Below are 17,963 nucleotides of genomic sequence, written 5' to 3' on the forward strand. Positions count from 1 at the left end.
CCGCCTAAATTTCGATATTGCCTCACATATCTCCAGGTAGATACTTTTCAGTGGGATCGGTTTATTCAGTCAGTTGCCTTTCCTGAAGTGAATCATGCGTGCACTTATTACATTTTTATCCCGCCTTTCTTTCAAAGAATTCAGTGTTGAGTAGATCATATCCTCACAATAACTCTGTGAGGTAAGGAAAGGCAGTTCGTAGTCCAATGTTACCCGGTAAGCTTTGTAAGTCAGTGGGAATCTCCGTTGTCCAATATTCTGATAATTAAACCACAACATATCTTTATATATTTACATGCATTGTGACCAGTTGACCAGACCCACATTTTCCATGTGCCAACTGGAGACTTACAGCAGCCCAAATAGAAATAAACACAATCAGGCCAGAAATGTTAGACCACTGCCACTGGGGGGGGGGAGGGGGGGAGGCAGGGAAAGATCAAATAGTGCAGAGGCATAAAGGGAGTCTGGGAGGGAAGGGGGAGGGCCTTGGATAGATAGAAAGAAAAAAAGGAGCAGGAGCACATACCGTGAGGGAGACAAGCCACCTAGTGGAAGCAGGCCCAGAGAGGAGGCCAGGAGAGCAGCAAGGTTGCAGAGGCAGAGATGACGAGGCTACCCCTGAAAGCCCACAGAGAAGAGAACCCATGGGGGGAGCTAATAGAGGCTAATGGCCACAAGCTCTCAGGACCAGGCCTTGGCAGGTATCCCAGGGGAGAAGCACAGACAGTATTGAGAGACAAATAATTCCTGAAGACAGAGCAGCTCCAGTGTGATGGGTGAGGCCAAATCTGAAATCCACCCAAGGGACATTGCAGGGAGAATCGGAGGCAGAGATATTTGATACTGACCACCAGGCAGGTGAGAACTGCAGCCCGCTGAATAAGGTGTGAGGTAACTGGGATGAAGAGACACTGGTGTAACGTCCAAGCAGGGAAGAGAGGAACCGAGAGCTTGGGAAGGGAGGACTGCTAGTGCAATGAAGAAGAAGAAGAACGACCAAGGAGGAACATATGCCAAGGAGGAAATTCGGTCGGTCGGTTGGCCGGCCGGCCGGCCGGCCGGCCGACCGAATTTCCTCCTTGGCATATCGATCGATAGATCGACCGACCGACTGACCGAATTTCCTCCTTGGCATATCGATAGATAGATAGATAGATAGATAGATAGATAGATAGATAGATAGATAGATAGATAGATAGATAGATAGATAGATAGATAGATAGATAGATAGATAGATAGATAGATAGATAGATAGATAGATAGATAGATAGATAGATAGATAGATAGATAGATAGATAGATAGATAGATTCGTGTATATCAGTGTATAGCCCCAGATTCCTTTTCAGTAATGTTGTGTGTGAAGAAAATAGGCAAACAAATGTGTGTAGTTAACCAGAAATGATAGATTTCACTGTGAAATAATTTCTTGCTTTCTGTGCCATCGTAATATTAAAACAGAGGGCAACATACTCCATAATTCACACTTTTGTAACACGGGGAAGCTATAGTCTACAAATTAGCAATATCTGAAATTGGACTTTGACATGACACAGTTAAGATAAGACTTTTGGGAGAAAGGAATTGTGCTTTCAACACCTGGTTGCTTGAGCCCGAAAAAAGTACATTAGGCCAAGGGAGATATTGGTTTTTAAAGAACCTGTGCTTTTGAATCTTCCCCCCCTCCCCCCAAAAAATTTGTACCTAATTATTCTCTATCAGTATCATATCAAACTCAGTTTGTCACCAAAGAAATCTAAACAATATGATGTTTTTCATTGGGTGTGATATAATGCTAAAATTATGTACAAACATTTTTATGTAGCAATCCCTTCTACTTACATATGAAGCCACCTGTTATACACAGAATGGAAATGGAATAACTGGCAATTAAATCCCATTTCTTCAGAAATATAACAAAGAAAGATACATTTTCACGGGATTAGATTCTCCTAAATGTGAAATGAATTGTTAATCAGAAACACAGGGCTGCCACCAGACAAAGGATACTACTTGGTCTAGTATCCAACACAGTTTGTCTTATCAGCATGATGTTGTGCATCATTGCACTTATTCTCGTAAAGATCCATCATTGTGTAGTGATTACGAGCAGCCCTCCCCTCTGTTCTCCAGGAAAACAATACTTGAAGCTAAAAGGGGCAGGAGAGAAGTAATAACATAGAAACCTGCTCCTGTCCAGCTTTCTTACTCATAGCCTGGAATAGTCGCTACCAGAAAGTAAGAGAGGCTAATGTGGGGAAGCAGTCTTCAGGCAAGTAGAATCAGGAACAAAGAAGAAGAGTTTGGATTTATTTCCCGCTCCCTTCTCTCCTGTAAGGAGACTCAAAGGAGCTTACAATCTCCTTCCCCCCCCCCCCCCACACACAACAAACACTCTGTGAGGTGTGTGGGGCTGAGAGAGCTTCAAAGAACTGTGACAAGCCCAAGGCCACCCAGCTGGCATGTGTTGGAGAACACAGGCTAATCTGGTCCACCAGGTAAGCCTCCACAGCTCAAGTGGCAGAGCATGGAATCAACCCCAGTCATCTAGATTAGAGTGCACCTGCTCTTAACCACTACTACACTGGTGCTTTCCACAGGTCAGTCCTCATTTGCCCAAGGTGGCTACATTTTTTTTCTTGCTCACCCCTCAGTAGAGCTTGGCAGAGGTTCCTGCTACCTGCATCCTTCCAGGAGGGTGGGCACCGAAACATTTCAACCCAAGAGCATGTCAGCACGTTGCCCATTGACAGCCTCTTGTGCCTTCAAGTCTGAGACCTTTTCTTTCTTTCATCTTTCTTACAATATGTGATGCCAAACAAATACATGTTTTCTCAGCAATCCTGCCAGGTGAAAGCAGGGGATTTATGTCCATCATTTGCAGCTGTTCATTTTAGATCTGCTTGTCTTAGCTTCATTTTTCATAGACCTCACTCTAAATGAGACATTGAACTCTTCCAGTTGAAATAAAAATGAGATGATCTATGCATGGATAGGAGTTGCCATGTGCTCTGAATTGCTTTACCCATTCTCCAATTTGCCAGCCTCACTCCATAACAAGATGAAAAGTTGGAGCAGGGATGAAGGCGCTAGCTTCATATCACTGAGTTCTGGCCTCAGGAGTTTTAACATTTGTTGCTTCTGCAGTGCTTTTGAAGTGACAGCCTGTGGAGGTGTTCAAGACGTGGCCTTCCATTTACATTTTTTGAAGGAAGTTCTTTTACTTAAGGACCCTAGAATTCTGTTGTCTCCTGCTGATGGGGATCATCTTCCAAGGCAACCCCACATTTTTCACATTGTGGTGTTGGCAAACACCTTCCCGTGCAGTGAACATAAGAACATAAGAACAAGCCAGCTGGATCAGACCGGAGTCCATCTAGTCCAGCATTCTGCTACTCTCAGTGGCCCACCAAGTGCCTTTGGGAGCTCACATGCAGGATGTGAAAGCAATGGCCTTCTGCTGCTGCTGCTCCTGAGCACCTGGTCTGCTAAGGCATTTGCAATCTGAGATCAAGGAGGATCAAGATTGGTAGCCATAAATCGACTTCTCCTCCATAAATCTGTCCAAGCCCTTTTTAAAGCTATCCAGGTTAGTGGCCATCACCACCTCCTGTAGCAGCATATTCCAAACACCAATCACACGTTGTGTGAAGAAGTGTTTCCTTTTATTAGTCCTAATTCTTCCCCCCAGCATTTTCAATGAATGCCCCCTGGTTCTAGTATTGTGAGAAAGAGGGAAAAATTTCTCTCTGTCAACATTTTCTACCCCATGCATAATTTTATAGACTTCAATCATATCCCCCCTCAGACGTCTCCTCTCCAAACTAAAGAGTCCCAAACGCTGCAGCCTCTCCTCATAAGGAAGGTGCTCCAATCCTTCAATCATCCTCGTTGCCCTTCTCTGCACTTTTTCTATCTCTTCGATATCCTTTTTGAGATGTGGCGACCAGAACTGAACACAGTACTCCAAGTGCGGTCGCACCACGGCTTTATATAAGGGCATGACAATCCTTGCAGTTTTATTATCAACTCCTTTCCTAATTATCCCCAGCATAGAGTTTGCCTTTTTCACAGCTGCCATGCATTGAGTTGACATTCCCATGGTACTATCAACTAAGACGCCCAAATCTCTTTCCTGGTCTGTGACTGATAGCACTGACCCCTGTAGCGTGTATGTGAAGTTTGGATTTTTTGCCCCTATGTGCATCACTTTACATTTTGCTACATTGAACTGCATTTGCCATTTCTTAGCCCACTCACCTAATTTATCAAGGTCCACTTGGAGCTCTTCGCAATACTTTGTGGTTCTCACCACCCTACATATATACTGAAATATATACTGTAACATCCCCAGAAAGTTTGTGTTGATTATGACAATGAAGCCTAGTATGATTAGTCCAGGAATCCAAAGTAGAACTGAAACAAAGCATAAGCTTTTAAGCATGAGCTGTTAAATGGTGTAGAAATTACATAGTTCGCACATACTTACAGTGATAGGCAGCAATACAGTAGTACAAGCCACAGTCCCTACTCCTTTTCCAGTGCAACTTTGTGAACCATTTCATTACAGCAGAATCCTATTTACCTAGTGTAAAAAAAGCCCTCTTGAATAATGCTCATTTTTCGTTTCAGCTTCATTTGCAGACTTCCACAATCCAATGCTTATTGTTTTGCTTATTGGATGTCCCATAATGTTGATTATATTTGACCTACATTGTGTAATCTGCCTTGAGTCTCAGTGAAAAAGGTGGACTGTAAATAATGTAAAGAAATAAATGCCATTGGAGCAGTGTGTTCTTCCTGAGAGGGAAGAAGCGTAGCTCCCAGTGGTTCTGGGAAGATCTAAATTTGCAGATTCCCTGTCCAAGTTTTCCATCTGACTTCCCTTAAGTTATGAGTAAGATACTCATGGATTTAGAAGAAGAGAAGGAGGAGGAGGAGTTTGGATTTGTATCCAACCTTTCTGTCCTGTAAGGAGACTCAAGGTGGCTTACAAGCTCCTTTCTCTTCCTCTCCCCACAACAGACACCTTGTGTGGTTGGTGGGGCTGAGAGAGTTCCAAAGTACTGTGACTAGCCCAGGCTCACCCAGCAGGAATGTAGGAATGCAGAAACACATTTGTTTCCCCAGATAAGCCTCTGCCACTCAGGTGGAGGACTCGGGAATCAAACCCAGTTTTCCAGATTAGAATCCACCTGCTCTTACCCACTAGACCACACTGGCTCCAAGGGACCATCTTAAATTGTGTAGTGATGCCAAAAGAAAATGTGCACCTTTTTGTCCTGGGGACTGAGTATCCGATCTTTTCCAGTGCTTCTAGATCATGTGAAATTTTTAGATGTTCTACCCTTTCACAGATTTTTCTTGTTGGTCAGACTTAAGGCCTTACCCTTCAATGAATTATTTGGTAGATTCTCAGACAGTCCAGTTGAACAGACAGTCTGCCCATTTGGTAAGGCAAAGACAGAAACACTTAACCATTTTTTGTTCAGCTGTGATTTATATTTTTCTATTAGATCTTTTATTTCTCACATTTTTCAGTCTGTCCACACAATTATCCTTTAATATATCTTCTGTTTGGTAATGATAAGGTTGTTACCCTATCCGTGATTCATTATTTAATGGCTGCTTTGAAGATGTGTCCAAAGGTATAATTAACTTATGTTTAAATGCATATTTGAATTCAGGTGGTCATTTGCACTAGAGCTGGAAACTGTGTCCGTCACCACATGTGAAAGAATGCAGATCTGTTGGCCCTGATTACAACTGACTCTATCCAGTTTTGTTTGCCGTTGATCCTACTTGCTGCTAGAGCAAAAGTAGTGTGTTATTCTGTTCAGATGCAAAATAGTACACCAGCTGTGTATGCATGAATACTGGAAAGAAATGGTTTGTGGTATGTTCTTAGTTGCAGCCTCAGTTGCACTAGAGCTGGAAACTGTGTCCGTCGCCACATGTGAAAGAATGCAGATCTGTTGGCCCTGATTTCAACTGACTCTATCCAGTTTTGTTTGTCATTAATCCTACTTGCTAGAGCAAAAGTAGTGTGTTATTCTGTTCAGATGCAAAATAGTACACCAGCTGTGTATGCATGAATACTGGAAAGAAATGGTTTGCGGTATGTTCTTAGTTGCAGCCTCAGTTGCACTAGAGCTGGAAACTGTGTCCGTCACCACATGTGGAAGAATGCAGATCTGTTGGCCCTGATTTCAACTGACTCTATCCAGTTTTGTTTGCCGTTAATCCTACTTGCTGCTAGAGCAAAAGTAGTGTGTTATTCTGTTCAGATGCAAAATAGTACACCAGCTGTGTATGCATGAATACTGGAAAGAAATGGTTTGTGGTATGTTCTTAGTTGAATCCTCAGTTGGGGGAATTTTAACATGCGAAATTTTGTCTTGAATGCCATGGAAATAATAGGGCCTGTGCTATGGTTAGCATAGCGGAAGAAGAGTTGGTTTTTATACCCCATTTTTCTCTGCTCTGAGTCTAGAGGCCGCTTACAATCAAAATCTTTTCCCCTCCCCGCAGCAGACACCTTGTGAGGCAGGTGGGGCTGAGACAGTTCTGAGAAAACTGTAACTGGACTAAGCAGGCTTCTTGTGGAGGAGTGGGGAAACCAGTTCTTCAGATTAGAGTTCACCACTACACCCCACTGGCAGCCCACACAGCCCAACTTAACATGAGCTTGTCAGAACATGGGAGCTAAGCAGGGTCAGTACTTAGATGGAAGACCAAGGAAGACTGAGGTTGCTATGCAGAAGAAGGCAATGGAAGACCACCTCTGTTCATTTCTTGCCTTGTTAAGGCGATCATGAGTCGGTGATGACTTGACAGCATGTTCTTCTTCTGGCTAGCCTGATTGCACTATGAGCAGATTTCTATAATCCTCTCTCAGATTAAATCTTGGCATCCCGCTTGTAATGCTGAGAGCACAAATAATATTTTGTAACAAAGAAAGGAATTGCTGCAGTGAAGGGGAAATATTTTCTGTCTTTTTGGTTGCATGTGGATGAAGGATTGCTATCAAATCCAAGTGGCAAATGACTTTTGAAAATGAAAACATGAGTGGCAGAATAAATATAGTCTGTGCTTCAGCTCCACTTGTTACTTGAACAATATACATATAGTGGGTGAGTATGAAACTTTCCCCCAGTCATTTTGTTTCTTCATTTGTTCCCAGAGTATCATTACACAGTCAGCAAAACCTCATGACTGTTTCCAACCTCGGCGTTATATTTGGCCCCACGCTGATGAGAGCCCAAGAGGAGACAGTGGCTGCTATGATGAATATCAAGTTTCAGAATATTGTGGTTGAAATTCTCATTGAGCATTATGAGAAGGTAAAAAGATCAGAGGGCTGATAAGCCTTCCTGGAAAACTTGTCACCTTGTGTCGTTCAAGAAAAATCAACTTGCAAAGCTAGATGTTTCACACAATGCTTTTATGCTCACCCCATCCCATCCCATACAGCTCAAGTAGCAACTGACCAAAATCTGCCATGATATAAAATGTGGATTGCACCATTCTGATATTAAAAATATCAGAGACTTTTGTGATACCTTAACACAGATGGTCCCCAACATCTTTTCTGGTGCCTGCCAAGTGCTTTTGGGAAGTTTGTAGGACCACGTAGGGCTTTTGCCCAGCAAGGCTTCTGATTGGCTATTGAAGATTCTGTTGACTGTGCAGATTTTTTTTAACATTGCTTTGGCAACAGCTGCCACCACAGCACAAGGATATGCACTTTGTTACTGAAATTATGCTAAGGCAATTTTTGTGGCTGGCTCCACCTCCCTTGGCAGCCATTTTGTGGCATCCATTTTGTTGCTGCATCCACAATACTGTGTCAGAATTCCAAACATGTCCCCAGGCTCAAAAAGATTGGGGCCGCCACCTTATAGACTAACAAATACTTCTGCCTTAACAGTGAATCACTGCTGACTGCCTGTCACATATTTATCCTACTATTTACTTGCAAAGAGCTCAAGGCAGCATATTTATGTTCACAACCACTTTGTGATATGAGAGGCTGAGAGAAAGAACATGAGCTGTGAAAGGTTACCCAGTATTTGAACTCTGGACTGCTGGAGGTACTCTACCATTTTAACCACTTATTAATTCTCTCATAGGAATTAATTTCCTATAACATTTTGAACTAACACTATTTAGGAGTAGATGGATCCCCAGTCTAGACATGATGATAACCACATTTCCACCATCAAAAAGGCACCGTGCTGTTATCCCCCAACTCAAGCCACAACTTGGTAACATTTTCATGTTTCCCCTGTTCTATCTTCTTTCATGGGCTGGCAGATACAGCAGGGAAACACAGAGTGCCGTGTTATTCATAACGATCATTGGATGAAACTGAGAGGGAAGTGTGATTGTCTTTGTTCACCAGTGGATGTTCCACTAGCATTATGTCTAGTATGAGTCTTGGTTGCCACCAGCAGGCAGAGAGAACTGTCTGGGAATGTTAGTCCTGATTACTAGAGTGAACTAATTATTATTATTCATTGTCATGTCTTCAGTGCAGTCATACATGGGGACTGCTCAGGTGCAGGCCGGCCACAGAGGACTGGCAAGAAGACTTCAAGAAGCGCTCGGCAGCTTCTTGAGACCTTCTTGTCAGTTCTTCAGCCAACCTTTGTATGTGTAGTCCCCATATATGCCTGCACAGGAGATGCTCAATGAACAAGAGTTACAAGTAAGTGCATGTTTGTTTTAGCAGATTTCCCTTGGATAATATTAGCCATTTTTCCCATTATACATAATTTATTTTTGATATTCTTGATTTTTATATAATAAGTTTTAATTAGAAGATTATCTTGCAAAGGCTTGTTTATGTTTCTATGTCCTGATCTAGGTATTAATTGCTCGAGGCAATTACTTCTGGCCACGAGCACTAGTTTTGGAAAGAAACGCAGCCAGACTGTGGCTAGATTGATTAGCTAGTAGACATTGAAATAGGCCTTTGAGGAGATGACAACTATGGGGTTATTTTTCCTTCCCGTAAGCCTGCTTTCTGGATTTGAGTTGTAGGAATAAAGACCCATTTCCTTGACTGGAGACAGTTTCATTTAATTTTAGTTTTCCTTTATGTGTGTGTCTCATCCAATCACCTTAGGGGGGAATAAAAAGAATAGGAGAAAACCCATGAAACTGCTTGAGATATCCTTGATCAGACGTGTTATCTCAGCCTAAAGGAAGAAGTGTAGAAAATATGGATTCCTAAAAGATTCAAATTATACATGCCTCTCTGCTTTTGATTGGCAGATATTTCACACAGCCCCAGATCCCAACATCCCTCTTCCTCAGCCTCAGTCTCGATCGGGATCAAGGAGGACAAGAGCTATCTGCCTCTCCACAGGCCCTCGTAAGCCCAGAGGACGATACACCCCATGCCTTGCGGACCCAGACAGTAAGTGGTGTTTATCCCACCGGAGTATTCTAATTCTTTGCTGTTGGCAGTTGCTTGGATAGTAGCAGAAGGTGGATGCCCTTGCTTTTTGTAAGAATACTAAGCTTTTGCTGGGCATGTCATGTTATGTAAGGCAAATCCAGTGTTGTCGTTTGCAAGGTTCTGAGTTCCTTATCATGTTTTGAACCTCCCCCGCTCCCATCTGGCTGTCCTCAAGACCATAAGGTTGACTTTGTTTATTTAAGATAGGCAGGAGAATTCATCCATAAACAATCCGCCTCTACAACTTGCAGTATCCCCACTAGCAACAAGTCCCCATCCAAGGATACACAATGACATCACCACATGGATGGCACTTTGCATATTTGAGCTTTGAGCCGAAGATTCATCCATACCTGGGACGTGCACTGTTGATTTCAAGTGTTCCTTTGTGGCATCACATTCCTGTGCTTTCTTTACTGGAGCATGGAAATCAAAGCTGTGTTGTCCTTGGTGCTTAGAAAATAAATCTTCTTGAGGAAAAAACCCAACAGACATTTCCTTTTGTTGCAGATCTGCTTCTATTAAACAAAAAATATGGGGTAATGAGTTCATTAGCTTTCTGAAGCTCCAGCTCTTGGCTCCTGAAAGTTCAATTGAGCCATTTTCTGATTTTTGAGATTTCATCTGGGATCTCTTTCCCTGGGGTGAGGAGAAAGGCAGGAGACATATGGGGTTTTCTTGTATACTGTATGTTTTAAATCTGAATTTGCAAACCATCTTAAATCCTAGGACAAAGAGGGTATAAAGATTTTGGTGTACAATAAATGTGGCCTATCTTTAGAACCGTAATGGTTAGAACTCTTATATTTGCAGCCCTTCAGAATTAAGGCTGAGAGCTACAGGATCCTGGATTCAGTAGCAGATGCTAACTTCTGTGGCTTTGCTTGCGCTTGTACAGAATTGTGAAGTACTGGGACTTAATGAACATGAGTACCATCCGTGCAGAGCGTGAATAGGAAGTGTAGCCCTAGTAACGAGAAAATTGTGACCTTTAGTGTGTTTTTATAACTGCTGTTTTCTATATTGTTTTATTGTGTTTTTATAATCGTTTTATTTATATTGTAAGCCACCTTGTGTCTCACAAGGGGAAAAGGTAGCTGATAACAGCCTTTCTCTGGGGAGGTGACTGCTAACTTCCTGCATTGTGCCAGAGATTGGACTGGATTATCTTTGGCATCTCTTCCAACTCTATGTTTATAAATAAATAAATAAATATTGTGAGATGATGCCATTAGAAAATTTGGCTTGTTTTCATCCAATCCTTCCAGGTGACTCATACAGCAGTAGTCCAGACAGCACTCCCATGGGCAGCATTGAATCACTCTCTTCTCACTCATCAGAACAAAACAACACGACCAAATCCACGTCTTCCCAACCCAGGGAGAAAGCAGGAGGAGTTCCATGGATTGCCTCATCCCCTTCTTCCAATGGCCAGAAGAATTCGGGCCTTTGGACTACCAGTCCCGAATCCTCCTCAAAGGAGGATGCAGCAAAAACGGACATAGAGTCTGACTGTCAGAGCATTGCCTCCATCACTGGTTCAGAGAATGCACCTCCACCAACAGATTTGACCAAAAAAGGACTATATAGTCTCTCTGGGCTGAAAAGGTCAACAGCTTCGTCGGTCAGGTCTATCCCTTCCGCAGAAGGTAAGCTTCATGATTCATGTTGCTTGGTGTTAAGACCCCAAATTCTGTTTATCTGAGGCAGTTTACAATAACTATAAAGAACAAACTATAATTATAAAGAGCAAACGATAAAAATTACCATATTTATTCGAAAGAAATTGGCCACACACTCTAACCTTAAACAGTTTCACAAGATACATCACAATAATAAAAATACAACACACCAAAAAAAACTAATATGTTTTTAAATATAGTTAACAGCCAAAAGAACTAAAAATCCAAGCCGGCAGCTGTAAACATGTGCATTCATACATTTTTCCATCGGTCAGACAACCTATCGAAAAAATACACCAGAACAATAGTTGCTCTAATTGTTCTCTGCCACTGAGCGGAACTGAGCCTCCTGGGAGAGCTCCCCCTGCTGGGCAGCCACCCAGTCTGCCCTGCACCGATACGGTGACACTGTGGCTGTGCACAGCTTAGAGAACGTAGCACTAAAAGGACGAAAATCATCTGATTTTGCTCTCTGCCCCATCTGACAAGGCCACAGTGAATGGAATAAGAGCAAGAGGCTCCTGGAAGCTCCTCTTTCCTCATGTGTCCCAGACCATAGGCATAAGTGATACAGGGAGACTCACATTGATTCTGTTCCGTCTCTGTTCCGGCAGTAGCATGGTGACATAACAGAATTGGGGGAGGATGAGAAAGCTCCCTTATTAAATATAAGTGCAAAATAAAATAAAAACACAGTTGAACTCACACCTTCAAACTCCTTTGTTCTCACAGCGGTGATTAGTTTGGTCTGGTTCTCCCCTGGCATTCCATATCCCCTCTCCTCATTTACAATCAGGAGCCAAGAACAAGATTCCCAACTCCCTCACTTTGCCTATTACCTCTTGAAGAAAGGCCAAGGCAGGGATAAAGAATCTGTCTGTGGAGCCAGGGGGAAGGTGTATAGCAATGTTACAGGTTTTTTTTAAAATAAAATGAAAAATGTGATTAGAGGGGCAGGAAATGTGAGAATGAGAGAAATTATGTCACTAAAAGTTTCATTTACACAGAGAAGGAAGCAGCAATACCAGGTCACCCAAACCTGAGATATCTGTAGTGTTTTGTCAGTATATGAGTCATTTCTGGATTTTAAATTGGAGACTTCAGTACCATTGATCATCACATTGTCTTGCGATAAACACTGGGATTTCCATCAGCAAACATGTAGGTTTGTTTGTTTGTTAATCCGCCTGCCAGTGGTGAGGGGGGAAAAAAATAAAAGACATCAAGCCAATGCTGTGCAGTGTTGCTTTTGTCTGTGGTGATAACCATCACTCTGTCAACTTCCTGCTCCAGTTGCAACTTGTTTCATAACAAATAGTAATTGCTGTTGCTGCCATTTTACAAACTGTGAACTAATGTCAAAATTAAGCAGCAAATATATGCTGTTAGTCCTTCTTTGCTAAACATGTGCAAGATGGACTATGGGTTGCAGGAACACACTTATCCCATCAGAGTTAGCTTCCTTTTCCCTTGCATCAGGTGAACAGAGCCTGGTGCTGAATCCACAACTCCTGTCGATTTGACATGGAAACATCAGTCAACTGTGCGATCCTGAATACCTCCCTCTCCACGGAATCACAGGTCACAAATATAACCAAACCAGCATTTTCCCATCTTTGCCAGATTAGGCAAGTGGTGCCCTTCCTGTCTCATCCCAACCTAGCCACTGTGATCCATGCAACGATCACCCCCAGACTAGACTACTGCAATTTGCTCTATGCAGGACCACCCCTGAGTCTGCTCCGGAAACTTCAGCTGGTCCAAAATGCAGCTGCATGGGTCCTATGGGGACACTGTGGAAGGCACATATCTATCCGTTGCTCCATCAGCTGCACTGGCTCCAGGTGGAATACTGGATCACCAAAGTAAATAAGTCTTGGTATACAGTAATGATACTCTGTCTCAGAAAAAGATGTTAGTACGGTCAGTTGAGGTGGAGCGGTTGAAAAAATTGTATGCTTCCACATTAAAATATAGTACCGAACGAATATGTGAACTATCATACATTTTTAGATGCTGCCTTTCTCAAAAACCATTATTTTGTGCATTATTGAACATAATACTTTGTATAATTAAACTGAATGCCAAAATGTATTTTTTCTTTCAAATAGATTGGGGGCAGGGGGAAGCGGGGCTAGATAGGCACTGGTACCCAGCAAAGCATTCTACAATGTTGAGTTCTGCAGCGGAGGAATATGTAACCCTACTAACATCTTTTTCTGAGACAGACTATAGTCTTGACATTTCTTCCCTGCAAACGCAAATCACCCAACCACCCACTGCTGCCTAGCACCAAATGACAGCCCAGGTTTTCTGACTTAAGTTTACTGCTGTGCATTTAATTGAGCCCAAAAGAGATACACAAGAAGATTATTGTTGTCCCTTGTGTTATTTAGGTAATAAAAGCTGCAGCGGTTCAGTACAGAGTTTAGCTTCTCTAGATGGCCGAGAAACCCCAAAGGCTCCAGCAAACCCAGACCTGCCACCCAAGATGTGCCGAAGACTGCGATTAGATACGACATCAAGTAATGGCTACCAGAGGCCAGGGTCTGTGTAAGTTGGCCCAGCATTGCCAGCACTCATTTTCTTGTGTTTTAAGGAACAGGTATAAGTCTGAAACTATTCCTTGCATTCCCCAGGGTGGCAGCAAAGGCCCAGCTGTTTGAAAGCGGTGGCTCACTGAAGCAGACATCCTCAGGAAGGTAATCTCAATTGTCCCTCACAGAAATGTATTGCTTCAATACCCATTCTGCCAGTTGCTTAACTACCGCACAGCGGGAGGGGGGAACACCCCACCCTGGGCATGCCATTGGCATCACACGGGGTCAAAAAATCACCCCCACACCCCTCCCCTTTGACCCGCCCCCCAGGTCCAGCAGAAGCCTGGAGCAACCTGGTGGGCACAGCTGCTGAACTCAGTGGGGGGCGGGGTCTCAAGGAGGTGGGACGCCATGGGAGTGGGGCCCAGGGTCTAGGCGCCATTTTGTCCTGGCTTCCATTTGCCCCCCACCCCCGCCACTGCATTCTACATAAGCCTTTCCATGTTATCATTCCATCTTACCTGCTATTCAGTCATGAGGACTTGCTTTAACAAAAGCTGGGATACTCCTTGAGATCTGGAGGTTTTAAAAAAGTTTCCAAATATATAAAAACTAGCAGCAAAGCCCATTGTGGGGGAGGTGCAGTGGGCCATAGCAAAGGGTCAAAGGAGAAGTATCGCCCCCCCCCCCCCGTAATGGACTTTTGTGGGGGTGTAGCCAGGAGGAGGAAATGGGAAGGCTGGTGGCAGCTCAGCAGGGCAGGTGAGGGGGCGATCAGGAGATCCGTGGACTGGGGTTTTCCAGGGGGGTTGTGCTGGTGCTCGGGGGCAGGGGATGGACTGTCCCCCACCAATGGTACAAGGCCATGCAGGATGCACAGGGCTTGCCCGAGTATGTGTCCTGCATGGCAATTGGTTAAGGGTTCGTGGTTGGACATTTGAACCCTTAGCCCAGTGCTTTTCAACCGGGGTACCGCGGTACCCTAGGGTTCCGTGAGCATTCCCCAAGGGTATCTCGGGAAACGCTACCGCCCCCTCCCTCCCCCGCAGTGGCGTACTGTCCCAGGGAGGGCTGCCCATTGCAACAGAGTGCCATCTTTCCAGCTCGCCCCCTCCCCACAACAGCTGACTACAAGCCCTGTGAGTGAAGCAGCGAGCTTTGAAATGGGGGAAGGTAGCAGGCATACAGCGGCGCAGGAACAGACGAGTGGGTCTGCATGTGACCTGCACTAGAGGTGCGTTTGTTTGGTGTTCAGACCGTTGCGGCAATTTTTGAGCTGGTTCCTGAATCCTGCCTGTAAGCAAGTTAAAGCAGCCAAGTGTTTTTGGGAAAGGATAGGTAGGCAGCAGGCATTTGGGGAAGGAGTAATCATGCACCCTGCTTGGGGATTGGGTTGGGTCGTGCCACCACTCCCCCCCCCCACTCACTCTTGACTCTGCTGCTTTTAGTGGCCTTAGCCCGACTTCTCCCTCCCTCCCCTTTGGCCTTGCAGGCAGCGCCTTGAGTTGCACGCTTTTCCACCTGGAGGCTGGAGCCACTTCCCAGCTTGGCGGACGGGCAGGCAGGACGGGGCTGGCAGGGGGGTCACTTTGTGGCTGCTGCAGGATGGGGAGGCTCTGCATGGCAAAGGGCTCTGGCTGCAACCCCCCCAATCCCCTCCGGGGCAGCAGCACCCGGCGTCAGAATGCAAAGTGAGCCTCCCTTCCAGGCGCCAGCCAGAAAGTAGTGACTCGGTTGTTTTGAGCTTTGTGCCCAGAAGCCCTCCAGGATTTCACTTTTTCCTGCGCAGTTGGAGTGTGATGCAAACTTTTGAGGAGTTGAACTCTCGATGCCTCTTCCATTGACATGGGCCAGGGGGGTGGTGGTGTTAGAGGGGAGTGTCTGTGTTGTTGGATGGAGGAGGGGAAGGCAGAGTGAACGGTCCCAGCTTCATCTTTTTTAAAAAGACCCACAAAGTTTGTAGCTCTTTCCTCGCTTGCTCATCCTCCTCCCCCTTTCTGTAGCAGATTTGTATTTCGTTTCTGTGCACAGGAGGGATAAAATGGAAAACAAGAGAGTCATGAAATGCCATCCTCATCTACCTGGACCGGGGGGTGGGGGGTAATGGTAAAAGGCAAGCATATCACAAAGTTTACTACAAAGACTATATTTACAAAGTGGTTTACCATTGCCTTCCCCATTTGTCTACATAAGCTGGGTACACTTTGTACAGATATAGAAAGGATGGAAGGCTGAGTCAACCTTGAGTCGGCTACCTAAAACCGATTTCCATTAGGATTAAACACAGGTTGTGAGCAGAGCTTTTGATTGCCGTACAGCAGCTTACTATTCTGCGTCATGGGGCTCTTGGAGGAAGAATTGGGTAAAAGTAGAATGGATAAGAATTGCCTTGCTGAATTGGGCCATGGGACCACATAGTCCTGTTTCCAACAATGGCCAACAAGTTGCCTTCAAATGCTGCTAAGGACCTGCCATGCAAACGATTCCCTTTCCCTTCTTTTGTGCCCAGTACATACTATTCTGGATGTGTGAAAATGGAAACTCATCATTTAATTATCATTTATTTGAAGCATCTAAGTTTGTGACTGACACCTGCGACTTGCAGGAATGAAACCCATGATTCCGCCATCGGTGTATATGCATTTTTGCCTTCCCCTTCCCTCCCTATTTGTCATTTCATCTCCACCTCTCAATTTATCATCTCATCTCTACTTTGCTTTTATGGGAATATGAGGAAAGAGTCTGACAATAGGAAGCTGGCTTTTCTTTTTCTCCTGACAAAGCAAGCAAGGTTGGCAGGGTTAACAGAGATTCAGCCAGAGGCTTTATAGGAGTGCAGATCAGTAGCAAAGGGCTTGGCGACTGAGCGGTCAGCAGGAAGGAAGAGGAGATCTGTAACCAGGCTGTCCTTTCTGCAGCACACTGGAAAAGTCAGACAGTTCCCTGCGGCATGGTGGAGAGTCCCTTTTGTTTCCATGGCCCAATGCGATAATTGCAAACCTTCCATCTCAGTAAGACTGTGCTTCGCTCAGCGATAAGAAGATTCCTCTTTCTTTTAATCTCTGTGGCAACTGCTACACTTGGCAATTAATGTGTAGCTCTTTGAGCATAGTACTTTTTCTCTTTTAAACAAAGGCAGACATTACAGAATTGAAATAGTCACCGCTGTTTTCATCTTTCTTTTTTTACAATTTTCATGGGAATGAATGTTAACTTTATTTTGTGCTGTTGTGATGCAATACAGTGTACAGTAGTAGAGAACCTTGCCCTGGTGACATGAGTTCAAATTCTTCCACTCATCCATTAAATTCATTTGTTTCATATTGTGCTCGTCATGACATCTGAACTTAATCTACCTCAAAGGAGGGGGCATGAGTATAAAAGTGGGAAATCATGTTTGTGCTGCCCTGAATTACTTGGAGAAAATGTATAATACAAATATGGTATATAAAACTAAAAGTGATTTTTGGAATTGTGTTTATTTGCTATTTATAATGCACCTTTCTCACTGAACTCAGGGTTATATCATGTACGTTACATCATGTAAATTAGCACAGATTACATCATGTAAATTAGTATAATCATTGGGATGAGAAGTCATAATAAGCAATGTAATAGGACTAGAATTACAAAAACTTAAGCATGTCACAGGTAATACAACATGGCAGGTTAAACAGTGCTAGAAGAACTAAAATATCACATTTCAAACTATGCTAGAAATGGGGTTATGTAAGTAGAAATACCATATAGTGAGAGCAGGGGTGTACTGCCCATGGGGACATGGGGTAACCCCAGAGCAGCAGCCGGCCTACAGAGAGGCTGGGGGTAGGGCTCAGTGGCCCAGGCTGGTGCCACGGTGGCAGGTTGGCCCAGGATCCAGCCTGCTGCTGCTGCGCTCGTCCAAACTGCCCCCGAGCCTCAGCCTCCTGGCTGGCTCCCTAAATGGAGGGTGGGGGTGGGGAGCCAGTCATGCCCTCAGGTGCCATTTAGGCCTGAGTGAGAGCTAGATAAAAGCTTGGAGCAACAGATAATGCATATTAGCAGTATAATGCAGAAAACTTGGTCAAATATTTGGATGACTTGAGACTCTAGTTTTCGGCAGGCAGTCATATTTTTTATTTCACCCTTCCTAAAAGAAACCGTTCAAGGTACTAGCCATGGCTCTCTCCTCTTTTATTTTGCCCCTCCCCCAAAACAACAGTATGACATAGGTTAGGCTGAGAAAAAGTGGCCAAGGATCACCCAGGGATCTGAGACAGGTCTTGAATCTGGAT

The 17,963-nt window shown here is 44.2% G+C and overlaps 1 protein-coding gene across 1 annotated transcript in view; it reads left to right on the top strand.

Moving 5' to 3' along the window:
* ARHGAP42 (Rho GTPase activating protein 42) overlaps positions 1 to 17,963 on the top strand; it is a 205,236-nt gene that overhangs the window by 177,039 nt on the left and 10,234 nt on the right. Inside the window, exons 18-22 of the mRNA XM_048494223.1 lie at positions 7,185 to 7,344; positions 9,281 to 9,425; positions 10,736 to 11,116; positions 13,546 to 13,702; positions 13,789 to 13,851. Coding sequence (XP_048350180.1) covers positions 7,185 to 7,344; positions 9,281 to 9,425; positions 10,736 to 11,116; positions 13,546 to 13,702; positions 13,789 to 13,851 — 906 coding nt within the window. The remainder of the gene's footprint in view (positions 1 to 7,184; positions 7,345 to 9,280; positions 9,426 to 10,735; positions 11,117 to 13,545; positions 13,703 to 13,788; positions 13,852 to 17,963) is intronic.

The sequence above is a fragment of the Sphaerodactylus townsendi genome, linkage group LG04, assembly GCF_021028975.2.
Source record: "Sphaerodactylus townsendi isolate TG3544 linkage group LG04, MPM_Stown_v2.3, whole genome shotgun sequence".
Taxonomy (NCBI): Eukaryota; Metazoa; Chordata; class Lepidosauria; order Squamata; family Sphaerodactylidae; genus Sphaerodactylus; species Sphaerodactylus townsendi.